The sequence below is a fragment of the Malaclemys terrapin genome, chromosome 10 (assembly GCF_027887155.1).
Source record: "Malaclemys terrapin pileata isolate rMalTer1 chromosome 10, rMalTer1.hap1, whole genome shotgun sequence".
Classification (NCBI taxonomy): Eukaryota; Metazoa; Chordata; order Testudines; family Emydidae; genus Malaclemys; species Malaclemys terrapin.
The window spans coordinates 69402180-69420520 of record NC_071514.1 but is presented as its reverse complement, the minus strand read 5'-3'; the positions used below and the strand labels follow the sequence as shown (position 1 = coordinate 69420520).

General features: G+C 41.0%; 1 protein-coding gene across 1 annotated transcript in view; it reads right to left on the bottom strand.

The window, feature by feature from the left end:
• Window positions 1-18341, bottom strand: part of XYLT1 (xylosyltransferase 1) — a 321898-nt gene that overhangs the window by 135590 nt on the left and 167967 nt on the right. The window contains exon 3 of the mRNA XM_054042319.1: window positions 17095-17617. Coding sequence (XP_053898294.1) covers window positions 17095-17617 — 523 coding nt within the window. The remainder of the gene's footprint in view (window positions 1-17094; window positions 17618-18341) is intronic.

The following is an 18341-nucleotide window of genomic DNA, read 5'->3' as shown; positions in this document are numbered from 1 at the left end:
CATCTACGCCTCAGAAAATTAACTTTATAATATTCAAAGAGAATTCCACATTAATGTTTAAGAGGCTCTCTTCACCCCCCTAAATGCCTTTATTTTAAGGTTTATGTCTGTAGGATCTGAATCTTTTCATGGACCGTAAATCAGAAGGAAAAAAGCACTTTCCACATACCAGACAGTCTTGCTAAATATGTGCATAGTATCGTAGGAATCTATTTCCTCCATTTTCCCATGGGTCACTTATCAAAACAGTGCACTTCATTCTCTTAATACCGGGTTACTACACATCCTAACTGACCCTGAATCTTCACCAGGTTTAGTTACTGCCTGAAGCAGGATTTTCTTTTTCCTTGATTGAGTATGTTGGATTTCTCTTTGGCATGATTAAATTAGCATATAGATACCAGAAGAGTTCCTTCAGCCATGCTTGCGGATTCTATCCTATATCCTGAAATAACCAATCCCTGCCTTTGCTCTAGAAGAGTTGCTGGATGAGGATGTTTTTCATTATATAGTGTATCCTGTACAGTGACATTCAAAGTCTGCAGGTCTGGTGTGAGGCACACGTGAGAGTCTCTCTAAATCAGATAAAATCTGTGGGTGGAATCTGTAAGGGAAAATGAGACTATATTGAGGGCTTAAGTGGCACCCAGGCTTTGTGCTGGCTCTCTGCACAGGGTGAATTTTACCCACATAGTCACTTCCATAAGGGAAAACATAGGCTGCTACTGTTGCACCTTCATCCTGGCTCGTGCGGGGCTTACAGTCCAGGGATTCTCCATTTGTTTTCCACATTCTGAGCCATAGAAAGGTGGTCTTAGGGATCAGAGGGTATGGTTTACGAATTTTAGCACGTACAATACTCAGCAAAATACCTGTGGCCCTTACACGCCTTTTGGGATGAACAACCTATGCAGAAATCTTTGTAGGGACTGTGTTACCTTCGAACAGCCAGGATATGAACGTAAAATAACACTGCTTTATTCAGCCATGATGTTCATTTTTACCCACAGAGGGGTTACACATGCAGACAGCCAGAATTTGCTCCCAACTTCCAAACCAATGTGGAGCTTTACCTTTCTTTCTAGTATTTATCTCCATCTCCTGATCTTTATCCCTCTAGTTTATGGCTCAGTCCCCTTACGGGGATGCCCAGTAAGTAATCTAATAAATGTAGAATAATATCTTTTCCACTTTAATATATTAAGATGAATCATTATTCCCTCTGATATGTTTTACCCTATCTATCGGTTTGAATTACGGAACCTTTCCGTGTTTGAAGATTTAACATCGATTTAATGCCAACTTAGAGGCTTCTAAAAGTTTAGAAGAATGTATTAGATTAATAATTTAAACTTTAAAGGGTATACCAAGGCAGACATTATTGCAACCTTCTACCAATCAATCACCATTTTCCATGTTTATTCCATATCCAATTTTCAACCCCAGGGTTTGTACACATCAAATTGCTTCAGATGTATTCTACAAATCACTGAAATTACTTTATCATTGTATACATTTCACAGCCATTAAAATACTCTCATATCAGAATAGCTGGCATTGTGTTAAATATTGGATTCAATTCCACAGGGTAATAAATTGTGACCTAAATCCAATCTCTCATGGGTAGCTGATAGATAATGAAAAAATACTGCTTTGTCATTTTACCTAAAGGAAATTTACCATGGGAACCAAATACAGTACACAGCAGTCTTAGAAATGCAACCAGGCCTAGCCATTCTGAGGCAAAGGAAATGGATTTGTTTTGGTGCTTAAATACCAGACAAGTTAATAGTTATAGAATCAAGATGGAAAGTTATTACTGTGCTTTACCACAGCGGTTTTCAAGTCAGGGAAGCCACAAGTTCTTTTAGGAGGGCTGTAGAGCCTTGGTCCCCTGCAGGGCTGAAGATCCAAGCCCCAGCGTCCCCCATGGGACTGAAGCTGGGAGCCACGGGGCTGAAACCCCGAGCCCCGGTGCCCTCCACGGGGCTGAAGCTGGGAGCTGCAGGGCTGAATCCCAGAGCTTTGAGCCCCGAGGCTCTCCAGAGGGGAGAAGCTCTGAGCCTACGAACAGAGTTTGGAGGTATGGGGGTGCTGCACCCCAAAACTGCAGTTCCTTACCCAGAACCAGGCAGTCCTGGGGACAGTTCCACACACACCCCTGCGGCCTCCTGTCCCCCGCCCTCCCCCAAAATAGAAGTCAAACTACGCTTATGCCCAAGGGTCCCCTCACAGAGCCCTGAACCATCTCCGCTGGACCCTGGAGTTTTTATAGCGGGGGGAGGAGGGGAGTGAGCTCAGAAAGAAAAAGATTGAGAACCCCTGCTTTACCAGGTCTCAAATGCAAAATTCAGTATGGTAAGTGAAAACCTGGATATTTCATGAACATACACACAAGCCACAGCTGCGACTAGCAGGTCAGTTCACGTAAGAGGTCAAAGCTGCTGAGTTTTACAGATACAATTGGGAAAATATACAGTAGAAAACTGACACACTAAGTTCACATGCGTACACCCTGCTTCAGCCTAGAGCTAAAGAATCCACAACAGCGATCTGCTAATAAATTAACAGCAGCAGGCACAATATGTCAGTCTTTCACTTTATAGAACTAATGCTCTCTAGCCTACCATCATTCTCTTCACAAGACATTAAGCTTTTTATGGTGGTAGAATTCCATATGTTCCCCTTCAGAAACATTACATATCTTCAGAGACAGAATTATCACCTTATTTCTTTAAAAAACTGTTCTCTCATGCTGAGATTTCAACCTCCCGTAAAAGACTGAGAGCACCAAAAAAACCAGACAAAACAAAACTGTAAACTTCTGTCACGGTTATGATAAGCGGGTCCTGAAACTGATTAAAAAAGATTAAAAGAGAAGTGCTACCTAGCTATTCTATGGAGCTTCTGTATATAAATCTTTAAAAAGGAGGAAAATGAGGCACACAGAGGTGAAGTAACTTGCTGAAGGTCACCTAACAGGCCAGCGGCAGTTCCAGGGTTCGGCAACTCCAGGGACAGAACCCAAGTTTCCCAATTCCCAGCCCAGTGCACTATTAACCACATCACTCTTGATTCAAGAACTTAGATTGATTTCTGTGAGGTATGGCAGGAGCTGGTACAATACATAAATTTTAAAAATAAATTCTCTAAATATAGTCAACGTACAAAAATGTTTTATTTTCCCAAATAAGATTTCTGTCTGGACCAGCTCTGTGTTTAATATTCTCAGCCCTGTCTGGTCTATGCTGAAACCCCCAACTCAATTCATTCCTGTCTTGTCCAAAGTTTTACAGCCTATAGTAATTATAGGCTATAAAAGAAAAACACAAGCACGATACTCTTTCCAACTCTGGCCAGAGCATCCACACCCTGCAGTAAACAAAACAACAACAAATAAAAGGTGTGGACCTTGGTGCTGATCCCAGCCAGGCTGCATTCTCTTGGGGGCAACAAATGGTGCTATATCTAACTGGATTTAGGAGCTCTACCAAGTGGATAACTTCTAATAGTTTCCTCTTCAGGAGGCAGAGCAATATTGATGCCTCTGATACTTGAAGCCTGGTGCTAGGACTTTCTCTGGAGCTTGGTGTAAATTACTGGCTCATTTGTCTTTCATTGCTGTGTTGATGACATGCTTTCAGAATCAGTGAAGTGCCAGGAAAGCTATTCCTGGGCCCAAAATACTCGTAGGTGTACTTTGCCTAGGATCATGTTTTTCCACTGAGTGGTGCCACAAGAATGCTTCCAGCCCTGGACACTGACATTAGTCTCAATTTCCATTCATTCCTGTGTGACCAGAACATCCTCCTTAGTTTCTTCTGGTATGGTCTTAAGTTAAAATACTGAATGCCTGATTCTTATAGGGATTGTAAGGTTTACCTGAAAATCCTAGGACAAGTAAAACCAATTCACTAAGTGCCCAATCCAAGTCTCACCAACGTCAGTGGGGGGATGTCCCATTGTCTCCAATAGGAGTTAGACAGACTAGGCACTTAATAGATGCTTCACTAAGGTTGGGATATTCCCAGGAGCCTAAGGGAGTTGGGTGCCTAACTCATTTAGGCTATTAGAAAACCCCAGTACAAAAAAGTGAAAATAAGCTATTGTGTGAGCTGGCTTCATGGATACAGTCTATTCTAGAGATCACTAGTTGGTAAACCTATCCTCAGAGAGTGAAGCTTTGGCTTTTGAGCAGTCAAAGGTTCTGCACCAAAACAGATACGAAATCTTTTGTCCTGACATTAGCTTCCTACCAGGCATAAAACACTAGCCGATATGAAAGGCCCAGTACTGGAAATATTCTTCTATCACAATCTGAAATTTTAGACCCTGAAGCACTCTCAGCACAAACAAAAACTGGAGTTATTCTGAGCTGCTGTTTAAAGATTGACTGTTCAGTAATAAGGCTTATAACTCACTTCAAAAAAGTAAGGCTATTTTTGAAGGACAAATCTTGACATAAATATCTTTGTGATATGGAATACAAGTATGGGCCAGATACTTGGCTAACGTAGACTGACATAGCTTCACTGAAGTCAAAAGAGCGATGCCAATTTACATCAGCTGAGGATCTGGCCCATTTTGTTTATATACTTCACAGTAGTCTTGCTAAAACTGCCTCCAACTCCTAGCAGAAAAGAGTAAAATCATAAAATGCACGCTGACCCAATACAATCTACTTTCCAGTCTCGTCTGCAATTTGGCAAACATCCAGTGCATTGTTGTTCTTGTACAATTTCTGTTCCTAGTTAATATCACTAGTTGCCCCTCCAGTAATTCAAGAATGAATTTACATTTGTGAAGCAGCCAACTGAGCCAAGACATTAGCTAGTCTGCTTTCTCTGTCTAATTTGTTTCTTTATAAAGAATTATTCCTTGCCAAACTGTTGTAAACAATTAAAGAACAAAACTTTCTTTCTGAGGTCAGATTTTACAAAGGTACTTAGGGGCCTAAAGAGGAAGGTCTGGGCCTAGTGGAATTTTCAGAAGTGCCTAAGGAGCTTGAAATCAATGGGAGTCAGGTGCCTAGCTCACCTAGGCTCTTTGAAAGTCCCACTGGGGTCTATCTGAATCTTTAAACACCTAAATATCTTTGAAACTCTGGCCCATTGTAAAAACTATAATGGGTAAAACAAGATCTTAGTAAACTTTGCTCTTAAACTTTCCTTCCCCTCTAAAGAAGAGATTGTTTGGGGGTAGGAGGATAGTTGTACTCAGAATTCAAGGTGAGGAACTTCTCAAACTCCCAAAAGCTGGTGCAGAAATCCAACAGCGAGGTGGATGTCAGAGATGAGCAGAGAGGATTCCCCCTACCACATGGTTCACTTTACGCAATGGCCATCTGTTAGGGAATACAAGGAGATCGAGACTTTGGTTTTAACATTTAAAGCTTTTCATAACACTGAGCTCCTGGCATCCTATAAATGTACCTTTTTAGATTATTCGGCATGAGTCTTTAGAAGGCAGAAGAAATAATCTTTATATGTTTGCAGCCCAAGCTTTGAGGAAGATTGTGCGGTTAGCCCAACCTTTCAGAAGTGGTGTGCCAAGTCTTCATTTATTCACTCTGATTTAAGGTTCCGTGTGCCAGTAATACATTTGAAAGTTTTTAGAAGGTCTCTTTCTATAAGTCTATAATATATAACTAAACTATTGTTGTATGTAAAGTAAATACGGTTTTCAAAATGTTTAAGAAGCTTATTTAAAATTAAATTAAAATGCAGAGCCCCCCAGACTGGTGGCCAGGACCCAGGCAGTGTGAGTGACACTGAAAATCAGCTCGTGTGCCACTTTTGGCATGCGTGCCATAGGTTGCCTACCCCTGGGTTAGCCATTTGGAGAACCTTTTATTTCAGAGTGCCTAGTGCCTTATTCCTGTGGAAAAATCCTCTGTAATTTAATAGGGTATCAATAGAAATGACTAAACAAGCCATTAGATTTTCCTTAATAGAAAATGATATACCGTATTCCTGCAATAAAAGTCCATTAGCTGGTTTCAATTCTAAAGAAAGGATACAATTCTCTATTAAATTCTATTGAATTTCACTGTAAGAGACAGAACAGCACTGATGGATAAGTACCCAATAAATAAAATGCGTTATGATGATCTGGCTTCAGCAAGTACTATGTGTAATAAGGGAGTGACACTTCTGCCCGCATGGTTGATGAGCAAATGAGGGGTTAAATCCTGTCTTTACTGAACTCAATGGGACTTTTGCCACTGAGCTCTCTAGGGCCAGGATTTCACCATGATCTTGCCAGAAATAAAGTGTTTGTAAAACCGTATGTAGTGCACTTCAGAGCTTATTGTGCACGTCCATTTGTCCACAAAGCTTCCTGGCATGAACAGAAGACAGATGTTGGGCCTTATTCTGCTCTTGCTTCTGCTGGTATAAATCAGGAGTCATTCTTTTGACGTCATTGGATGGTTGATCAATGGCATTTCATGGATGCTAAAACTATATGAGAGGAGAATCAAGCCCTATTCACTTTTAACAAGCCCTCAAACGATCATCAAACGATGAGTGTTTGTTCATCAGCCTAAATTTATATTGAGTAACTTCAAAATCTTTTTCATGGCTGCTGAGCTACAGACGTCTCGTCACTTTCTTTTTCTATAGAAGCCACGATTACTTGAAGAAGAAGAAGAGTCTGCTGTGTTAAAAGTATATTCTATTTAAGAAATACTCACTTGCAATGGAAATGGCCAAATTATGGCCTGGAGTCTTAAAATAGCATTAATTCCTTTTAACACTGGCTTCATGCCTAGGGTGTTGGCATTTTAATTGAGACAAGTTCCCTAAACCTTTTCTTTCTCACTTCCAAGGGAAGCAATTATAAAACAAACACTTGCCCCATAAAGCCCAGGGAGTCCTAAAATAATCATACAGTTTCTAAAACACTTTTTAGGAGGAGGGCTAGGTTGTTTACATTCTCTGTAACTATATATGCCAAATATTGTGGGTGTTTGGTTTCGTCTACAATAGGGCAGTCTGGGTTTGGACAATCTGCATGAAAAGTGTCTGGTTCCTGAAGCCACAACAAATGAAAAACCTTGTCCCCCGGAATTCAAAAAGTTAATCTCTTTTTAGGAAGAGACGTCAAAGTTTACATATTTTAAGGCTTTATTTTGCCATCACTTTTAAACAAATACTGCCCACTTCTGTTTAAGCAAAAACAAAGTTTGTTTACAGTATGTCCCCTGGGTCTGTACAACTACTGATATCTTCTGGGAGGCCACCCTCTTAAAGCCAGTTGGAAAAGTCAGACATCATTCCTCAATACACTACAGGGCTGGAAACCTAGAAAAACTGTTTACAGCTGGCTGGCATGCCTCCCATCATCTCTTTATTGTGCCTCAGTGGTAGAAGCTTTGAGCAGAGACTGCAGATAATTGGCCAAAGAGGTCTCCCTTCCATCCAAATCTTTGTTTAGCCAATGGTTTTACATTTGGATAAATCACATTGCACTGTGTATGGAATATTAAGGAATTTATGTCTTCAGAATGATAGATGCACAGCAGATTTTAACGTATGGACTCCGTCAACTGAATCCTACTGCTTCTTCACAACTCAACCTGAAACATACTGCTTCTTCACAACTCAACAAAAAAAATCAGAATTTATAGAGGGCCAGCAGTGAGCAGTTTTCCACTTTATTCATTTATTTGTCTGACCTGAGGGTCTCATCAGGTTAGGAAGACAGAGAGACAGAGTTGGTCGGCCCAGAACAAAAATAGCATAGTTCAGTCCCTTCTATTTTGCCTTGGAGATTTCATCAGTGACATCAATGTAATAAATATAGTCAAGAGACTGAAAACATATTTTATGTCAACGTGTGTATGTGTGTGTATGTGTATCTTTCCTTCTGCTTGGCAGCCTTTCCCCCAAATCTGCCCAGCTCTTGCCTTCACATCACACCGACAATTTACTGTAGCTATGGCCCATTTGACTGACTTTTCTCTGTCTACATGTGTATTTCAATATCACACAGAGGCATTAGACACTCAAGCATCTCTTCTTTCCTCGTCGTGTCTTCTGTATGCAGTAATTCTTACCAAAGCTTTCACTAAGCTACCCCCACCCCTCTGCTCTTATTTCAGAAGGTTTATTCCTGGGACATATTTGGTAATTACTCTCCTTCTACATTTACTTCCACCCCTCCCATTTCAAGGCATTATATGAAGCTGACATTTTACTACAAGATTTTGAGTCGCTGAAAGTTTCAAGCCTATTTCCACCCTCTGCTTTTGTTGCTAGAAATGTATTTTGCTTGTTCTTAGCATTTCCTTAAAAGTGACAATTTTTGAAAATCTATTTCCTGGTGTTTGATGTCGTAGCACTTCAAGCCAAAACTTCCATGCCACCTAAAACCTTAAAATCGTCATTCAGTTGGATTGGGGGAAGGAGACTGTTGTTTAGTGGTGAAGGAGGGTTGACAACTGCTCTCTCAGAATGTGAACATGGCCCTGCCTCCTAAACTTGCCAACGTCCTGTAAGCTGCATGTACTGCAGAACACCTGAAGGAGGAAAGGGCCATCTGTACAGAGGCCGTGTACCCCTGCACTGATTCCCAGCACCAGGGTCGCTCAGGGCCTACAAATCCCATACTACCATTGGTTGGCCAGTTATAGCTGCCCTAACCCCCTTTCACAGGGTGTTTTCCTTCAGGGAAAAGGGAAACCCATACAAGATAGTGCTGACATGATCAACATTTGGGTATGGCGGTATTTTTTCTGGTCTTTTGGGATGGCACAATTCTATCTTGCCACAAGCTGACTTCCTTCAGATATGCTGAGTTCTATATGCTCAGGTCTCTCAGAGGAGCTATTGAAATTTCTCAGGAAGGCCAACAAGAAGATGCAGAGACAACATTGCCCCATTCTGCAAGCTGAGAGAACTCTTACCTCCCTTCCCCTCTGCAAGAGGCCTTTAAATCCTGATCCTATAAAGAATATTTACATGGTTATATTCTTCTTCCATCATACAGAGGAATAGATGGTTTTAATGGGTTTGCTTTATCATATGTAATGGCCTAGTACCTATCCCGTGGGGTCTGATTCTTCTCCACTGACCCCAGATTCACACTGGTGCCACTCCACTGACCTCACTAGAGTAGCACCTTATTCCTACTGATGTAAGGAAAAGAGACTCAGACCCTTTATATTTTCATAAATTCATTTAGCATAAAATACAAGTGCTGTTGTTCTAAGTCGAAGCCAAAACTACTCTCCATAATGAAGGAAACACTGGCATAATGGTTTCCAGAGCTGAACACAATCTCCATATGTGGTGTAATTACATCTTTAGCTTTCTACAGAGGAATAGTTTACAGCTTAAATGCTATTAATTGTAAGCAGTTTTGTTCCACAGGATGTTGTTCATTGATAACTACTCAATTAAGGTTATTTTGCAATTAGTTTATTCACAGTAAATTTATTGCAACAGGAGTCATCTGTGGAGCAGCAAATTAAGTTTTGTTGGGTCTGCATATGCACCGGCTCTTCAATGCCAGTCTCAAAGAGCTTATACTCATCATAGTATTTTTACCATGTTGGCGAATAGATTTAAGGCATGAAGAGAAGTCTCAGCAGTGACTGTGGCTTGCAATGGCTAAACCAAAAGAAACAGAGATAGATCCAATAATCTTTATGGAATTGGTCCCACACTCTTTAAATTTTGGATCAAACCAAATGAGTCAAAAAGCACACTGTGAAAATTCTGAAAACTAAACAAAGCTGTCTCTTCAGCTGTCAATATACATGTATAACCTAAGGATAACTATTTAGCATTTTAAAAGAATCCTTTTTATGGTCAAAGGGTCAAATTCTAGCTAAGCTACCTATGTCCTGCTTAGCTACATTTCCTCTCCAGTTTAAATTGTGTATGAAATTCTCTTTCACTTCCTGTCCAACAGTTGTGTAGTCTTGCTAATACATTGTTGAACTGCTGCTGTATTCCACCCCAGAAGTGGCTGAATTTTAGGGGCAAGTGAAGTGATCATGATGTAGCCTACCTCTTTCTATTTAGCACTTTGAAGTCCTCAGACAAAAGGCATTATAGAAGCACAAACTGTTATTATACTTGTATATTACTCAACAGAAAGAGCACCATTAATCTACGGTATGTGGTCTGCATGTCTTAGACAAAGTTTGAGAGCATGATGAGATCTCAGTTACTCTTGTGCACTGGAATATTTTATTCCTTAGCAGCTTCTCAAAAATCAAAATGTTTTATTTCTGTGTGACAGAGCGGCAGCATCAGTAGAAGCATGTGAGAAAACACCCTGATCTGGGAAGAACTCCCTCAGTGCTGATGTATGACACAGAAAAAGGTCAGTTTGATTTTTTTTCTATTTTATTTATGAGCCAGGTTGCCCTAGGGCTGAAAGTAGAAAGAAACCTGTTCTGACTTATAAACTGAGCAAAGATGACATAGGAGCCAAAGGGAAATAAACCAACTTCGTTCCGGGCTCTCCATTCTTAATAGGGGCTTTTCTTTAATCAAAAGTGCATGTTAAAAAAAATCCTAAAGGAAACTGGAAACATAGTATGCGTCCATCCGAACTCAAGCACCAAAGACCTGGATCAAGGAGTACTAATTTTCAGCCACCAAGGACCATGGGTAGATTTGAGACCCATGTGGGAGTCTGATGACCTGGACCAGAGGAGAAATGATTTAGATACCACGTGACAACACTCCTTTGCTCATGACTCAGAGTTGGTGTCAGTCATGCAGGGAGTGGTCTGCCATCTATCAGCAAACTTTCAAATTGACACTCAGGTCTCTAGGAATCAGAGATTTAAAATAGTGCGAGCTACATGGTAAGCGTGAAAAGTAGATCAGAGTCCAACAAATCTGAAGGGAATATCAAGAGAAAGAAAAAAAAATCACAATTTTAATCTCTATACAGCAATCCTTTTCATAGTGCCCACAACTGCATTATCTGTGTATGGGCTTGGAAGGATTAGATTTTTATTGATAAATATTGGTAAACATCGATTTCATGATACATACACAAACTAATGAAAAAATATTTTCATCAATAATAATCAAAATTCACAGATAGGCAAAGTAAGAAAAATGCTGCTTGAGAACTTATTAGAGTCAAAATCCAGTGATTTAGACTTTTCAATTAGGCTTCTTACAAATGGACTAATGAATGAATAGCAAAAATCTTGCAGATTTGTGGATTTAAGGATATTTACACCTCTACCTCGATATCACGCTGTCCTCGGGAGCCAAAAAATCTTACCGCGTTATAGGTAAAACCGCGTTATATCGAACTTGCTTTGATCCACCGAAGTGCGCAGTCCCGCCCCCCCGGAGCACTGCTTTACCACGTTATATCCAAATCAGTGTTATATCGGGTCGCGTTACATCGGGGTAGAGGTGTACTTTGTATATTTTGACATGTGATGTTGACAGTATGTGTTTTAATGGTTTATAAAAGCTTTAAATTTTTGAATCTCAATGCCTATTGTCATTAAGTAATTTTTGGACCCTCTCCCCAATAATTTCCCACAACTGGAAAATTTAAATCAACAACAACAGGGGAGAAATTATTAAAAAACATAATTCGGCACAACTGTGAAAATTTAAATGGATAAAAATGTTTTAAAAATGCTTAATATTAACATAGATATTATCTGTTGAAATTATAAAAAAAATGAATTCTGTGAAATTATCTGAAGAGCTATACAGATAAATTCAGTCTGCACAGTGAAGCCAATACTGGACTTTTCTTCTCTCTTCCCTGCTTACTGGGGGTCTTGCTTGGGGAGTCTATAATACAGATTAAGGCCATGTTTACACTACCACTTTTGTTGGTACAACTTATGTCACTCAGGGGTGTGAAAAAAAACACCCTGAGTGACATAAGTTACATGGACAGAAGCACCAGTGAGGACAGCACTTTGTTGGTGGGAGAAGCTTCTCCCATTGACATAGCTACTGCTGCTCATGGAGATGGTCTCCCATCGGCATTGAGTGGCTACACAAGCGATCTTACAGTGGCGCAGCTACATCGGTACAGCTGTGCCGCTGTAAGCTCTCTAGTAGAAACATGGCCTAAATCAGACTAGCTTTGTCAAATAGGAGAGTTTTGCAGTGTACAATCTCTCAGTCTGGCCTCCTCTCCAATTTATTCCACAGCCAGGAGCTCTCTATCTCCAACTTTCACAGGCTTCATCCAGGCTTTCAGTGAGCTGTCTTGGTGGGTTACGGATGGAGTACACTCAGTGACATAGCTGGGCCCTGACCCAGCCATGGTTTTGATAGCCAGAAACAAGGCCTTAAACAACTAATGGAAGTGGGCTGGTAGCCTGCGGTGGCACACAGCACAGCGGTACAGGTGGCCACAGCAAGGAGGCAGGCTACTCCATCTTGCACAAGCTGCAGCTCCGCATGTTGCCCCTACTGAAGAGTAAACTAAACTGTCATGCCAGCCCCATCAAAAAGACAATCTTCCTGGTTACCAAAAAGGCAATTTTCCTGCTTCCCCTTTGTAATCAGTACAGCGCTAGATTTGCCCATTTATCCATGTCACCCCTTGTATCTTCATCCATCTTTCCAGACTTCACCCGCTACGCTTCCACCCTCTCCTCCAAGTTCCTTTTCAAAACATACACTTGGAAACCAAAGCGGTGTGCCCCTCAAGCTGCCTGCTATGCTGACCTCCACAACAGTATAATATTATAGTTGAAGCCTCTGACATTCCCCCCCTCCCCACCCCGGTTTGTCATCATTCCTTGTACTCCTTGAGTGAGAGACAGTCTATTTGTAAAGAACTATGCACACTAACAGTGCTAAACAATTCAGGTGACATGTAAAGTTTTATATTTTATTTTGCTGCTTCAGTATACTCTTAGCATACGGTACACAGCTGGAATGGAGCTTCTCTCTTCTGGTTCTCATGGAGCGAACACACTCATTTCAGAAAAGTAACAACGGATGACACTGTAGGTTTAAACAGTCCTTTCCATAATCCATTTGAGTTTCTACACCTCTTGCCTTTCGACATAATAAAATACTTCAAAGAAAAAAAAAGTTTATAAAATACTGCTCCTCTTGACAAACACCGAGGTGAATGTATCGCTTAGAATTTATGACAGTCTGGCTCAGTGGAGTCATATACCACGATTGATGGCCATATTTAACAATTCTGCAGCTTTGAACAGCTATGCATCTATGAATGGATCCTAGGGAATTGCACTCTAGATGACATCTCAATGGAACCCATAGCTCCTAAACAAGTTTATACATTGAGATAATGAATGAATGAGTGGGACCAATGCATAAATATTTAAAGTTCACAAGCTCTCTTGTAAACAGATAACAAATCTTTTTCATATGCAAACATAAGGATACATCACTTGGCATGCTGAACGCGTAGATTGATCCCCAGAATGGCTGACTTGTGCTAACACGCAGCACAGAGCTTTCCTGATGTTTAGAATGTTAAGAGCGATGCACAAGAGAACAGTAATACCAGCACTATAGTGCTTTCATTCCAAAAGCTCAGGGCTAGTGCTCTACAAATGTTACCTAATTAAGCTTACCACCCCTTTAAGGAATATATTGGGTTCATGTAGCCTCCGCCTCTGAGGGATGGCGCAATTGTTTATCACGGCACAACAATGCATACAGTTTAGGATAAAAGGGAGGGGACATCTGATCCAACTGGCCTATGAAATCACAGCACAATTACATTTTTGTGGATAAGTATCTTAGAAATGTAGCTGTAAAATACAAGGGACTACAATTTTTTTTTTAAATCAGGCTCACTTTTTAACGAGAAAGGGTTGAACTTCGAAGGAGGGCCTACTCCTGCAAGGTTTGCTGAGTGCCTCCTGTAGGTAGGGTGACCAGATGTCCTGATTTTACAGGGACAGTCCCGATATTTCAGGCTTTTTCTTATATAGGCTCCTATTATCCCCTACCCCCGGCCCGATTTTTCACACTTACTGTCTGGTCACCCTACCTGTAGGGCATCGAGTGGCCACGCTGTTGATTCCTAATGTCTTTCCTTGACCCCTTAAATTCCTCTTCTGAAAGGGGTGCTGAGAAGCTGCCTAGGAATTCTGCCATTCCTAAGAAGACTCTTACATTACAGTATGCTTGTTCCTTTTGCATTAGCATTTGGCATTTCATTGGTTATGCTGCTGCTCTATCACTTCCCCACTGCAAAACTGCCACGACGGCTCTTTCTACCCCTGTGTCTAAGGGAGACTACAGGGAACACTACCTGAAGGAGAATTCGGCAGTGTTTGAAACAGTTAACTTCAGCTGTCAGTGTGGCAGCACGGAATAACCTTGAGGCAAAGAAAAGTCAACATTTTCTATTAGGATCCATCTGCCTAGGTAAAGACAGTCTCAAAAAAGGGGCCTCTCTGCTGACAATCTTACAGAGCTCCAGGGACATTCCTGCTAATCTGAAGACTCCTAGCAATAGCCTGTCTACACCTTATATTTTAATATACATCCTGCACACCTCATTTATGGAACTGTTGGTTGTTGGGGGGGGTTTTTTGGTCTCTTCAGGTAGGTGTCCAGGAACATGCCTCAGCTGTTACTGAATTCACACACATTTTAAAAATAAAAACAGATCAAATGACTTACCAACTAGTAGAATCTTAATGACTTATTTCCTAGTCTCATCACTTACCAGTCAACTTGCCTCTATCATTTACTATGCTGTGTAATAAACAAAAGGTTTGATTTTATGTCATATACTGCCATTTGTGAGACAATTGAGTAGAGAAAATTATTATTGGCCCAGGACTGAAAGGCGCTTGTCCAGACCCTTGGACAGGGGTACTTGTGGGAAATTCCATATTTAAAGAGAGAATCAGGAAATATTTCTGGGGAAAGCTGATGTTAAGAATGGTGACTGTTTAAAGCTGCAGTGGGTTTGGAATGTTACAATAAGTCCCAAGAGAAAAGATTAGCTGGCAAGTGGTGCAGTCACAGGGGTGTGTTGCAAGGGGCTGGACCCCCTCAACTATCTCACAAGGTCAGACCCAAATTGCGTATCTTAAGGAAGAAAAGGGGGAAACGACAACAACAGATATTTGCAATGACCAATCTCACTGTTGTTACTTTACATAGAACAGCCCCAGGTGCCCAGGTACAATTAGGTCAGCAAATAGAAAATATATCAAACAGAGTAGACCTAACACTTTATTGCTGGCTGTGATATAGATGCCCAGAGACACATTATATTGGTGATCGTATACATTTCTAAGGGCTTGTCTACACAAACATTTAATCTGTGGCAAACTGAGGTGTGAATCTACCCCGCACTAGCCTGCTGTGGACTAACTATCTGGCTGGACCCTGCTGACGCACATTAACATTAATGCATTTTGATCAAGAACTCTTTGAAACAGGACTAGAACAAAGTGCATTAACAAACTGTTAATGTGCGTCAGCAGAGTCGATGTGGACAGTTAATCCATAGCAAGTTATTGTGGGGTAGATCCATATCCCAGCTTGCCGCAAACTAAATATCCATGTAGACAAGTCCTAACAACTGCTGTAAGTCTACAATTTCTGAATCTGAGATTTTATTTTTGTATGATTTATCAGGAAAGGGCCAGGTACACAGTACCAGTAACCAGAGTGCTGAGAGATTCCTTAGTCTGAATACATTATTCCAGGACACTTTCTTGAACTATTTTGGAAGAGAGCTCAATATAACTCAGCCTGCCACTGAAGTAGAGTTCTGCTTGAGCTTCTTCTCTCTTTATCTTTTGATTTTACCTTCCTCTCTCACCCAGTCTGCCATGCCTCCACTCTTTCCTCCAAATATCTCCTTAAAACCTGATTCTTCCACAAGGTCTGTTAACCCATCTCCTGTTTTCCTATTCTCTGCCATTTAGAGAAGTGATGCTGAGTGTTAGTGTGAGCATGATGGTCACTCCAAACGCGAGAGAGTAATTATAAAAAACTCTCACAAACATCAAAACAAATACATTGAAGAAGTGGAACCACAGACACACAGTGAAAGATCCTATTCACCAGACTTGATTCAGTTGCACCCCTGCCTTTGTACCTCTTCAAGGCCTTTTCTCGTTTGTTTATAAAACACCAAGTACACTTTAGGCTCCGATCCAGGAAAGAACTTAACCATGTGCTTAACCCTACGCAAGCAGGGAAGTGCTGATTGTGGGACTGGAGCCTTAGCAGTGCTGTAGAAATATCACTGCTGCTAATAGTAATGTTTCATCTCACAAGCTATTCAGCAGTAGAGGAATGCCTTTTAAGCTATGGATAGTTCACAGTTAAATAAATGGTGAAATGAGAGGAGCTCTTCTTGAAGGGCGTACAAAGGACAGCGCACACACACTCACACACCAAAAGAAAGCCGTGTGCAATAAGCCACAAATCTGATCCCACATTCAAATAAAAAACAATAAAACAAAGCCTCGTCCTTTGGCTATGGATTTGGATTTGAAACTCGGAACTAATAAGCTTTGAAAACCACATTTGTTGTACCAAGACTTCACTTAAAACAGAACTGAGCCACAAATTACTTTGTTTACTATCTTATTTACCCTACTTTTCCTGCCTCCAGGTTAACAGTTTCCATCCAGCAGCTCTCTGTCCCCTGGCAGGAAACAGCAATGTTGTCCCTTTGTTGGCTGGCAGAAGTGCCAATGTTCACTGTGGTTATCGCCACGTTTCCCACATAGCGTGCATCTCCTTTGTCGAATAATGGGATGGAATGAATGAACATCCACTCTCAAATATGCCTCTAACTTTAGAAGGAAACACTGTAACTGCTGCTGCCTGAGAGAACTAGCATCATCGTTGGAAAACTGGTTAAAATTGCATGGGAAAAATCTAATGGAAGAAAACTGAAGCAGAACATTCAATATATGCTTAACAAGAGTCTTGTGTTCTCTGCACAGTTCTCTGTTAAAGAAATCTTTAGATACTTGCTGTTTGGCACAAACCAGAAAAATAATGCTATACTTTACTGCATAATCTTGATTTTTACTGTACTGGACCAGAGTCAAGAGGCTGTTATTGCATAAAATTCCCCCCTCCCCGTGTGGTTGTGTAGCCACTCTAGCATCTATTGACTTACCATCCAGGGGACACAGACGCATCACCTTCTCAGGCATCAGCTTTCCTTGCTTGTGTTGACAGTATATCTCTGCAATCTCCCGCCGACAGTGCTTGGATTTGGACCGAGACAGAGCTGAAAGTGCCTCCTTGCCCGATATTTCACATTTTGGTGGCTGGTCGTATCTTATTTCAGGGGAGCTGTTCCCACTCCTTTTTAAAGGAGGCTGTCTGGGAGACCTGTGAATCTCCTTCAAATTGCTGCTGCTATTCTTTACAGCATGATGGCTGAACTGAAGCACTTCATTGGAGTTCTTCCCCAGGAGTGAGTTCTCCTTCACCTTTCCTTCTTGCTCCAGTTTCTTTTTCAAGTGCTCCTTCTGCTTGCTAAGAGGCTTCTTCGCCAGTTCAGGCTGGTATTTTTGCCTCTGAGTCCTGGGAGCAAAGTTACTGTTATCAATATTTTCAAAGTCCTTGGGTACAGAGTTTTCATTATTGCTGTCTGTTCGCATTTTCTCTTTTGGCCGGTGGGAAAAATAACCATCCTACAAAAGGGGGGAAAGTTACATGCATGTTACTACACTTTTTAAATCTCATTACATGCAACTTCTATATTAAAGAGTAAAGTCAATTTTTTTTAAAAAAGGCATACACATTAAAATACACATTAGACTGCGATCCCCATGCTCACTCACTGGGCCAGAATGGGGAGGCTCATGTTTTTGAGCATTGATTCCTGTGGGGCTTGATTCTGCTCCCATTAAAAGTCAATATTGTAACTCTGGGTTCAAAGGGAGCGGAGTTAAGCCCTTAAGTAGCTTCAAATCACTTCAATGGGACTACTTGCACGAGTCAGTGCTCCAGAATCTGGACTACTCAGTGTTGAATTCCTCTTTGAGGAGTCCCATTGGCTTTATGGACTAAAGTACTACTCGATGTGAGTAAAGATGCAATAGTCCAGCCCCTCGTATGTTCATATGATGCTACATGGCAACGATAAAACTTTTCATTTTTAAAATTATACTTGATTTGAGAGTTGCTACTGACTGATGCTTGACAGCATCACAGCAATGCAGCCAGTAAGTAAAGGTTATATATAAACAATAAACAATGTGTAGGAGTGGAGTGAATGGTGGTCAGTGATGCTCAGATTACACCCCTCATTCCTGTACGGGAATCTAGTTTGTTTTCCAACAGCCTGATGAATTATATAGTTCAAAAAGGAAACTTGGCTAAGAACTGATTGTCTCTTTAATATTCCTCCTACCC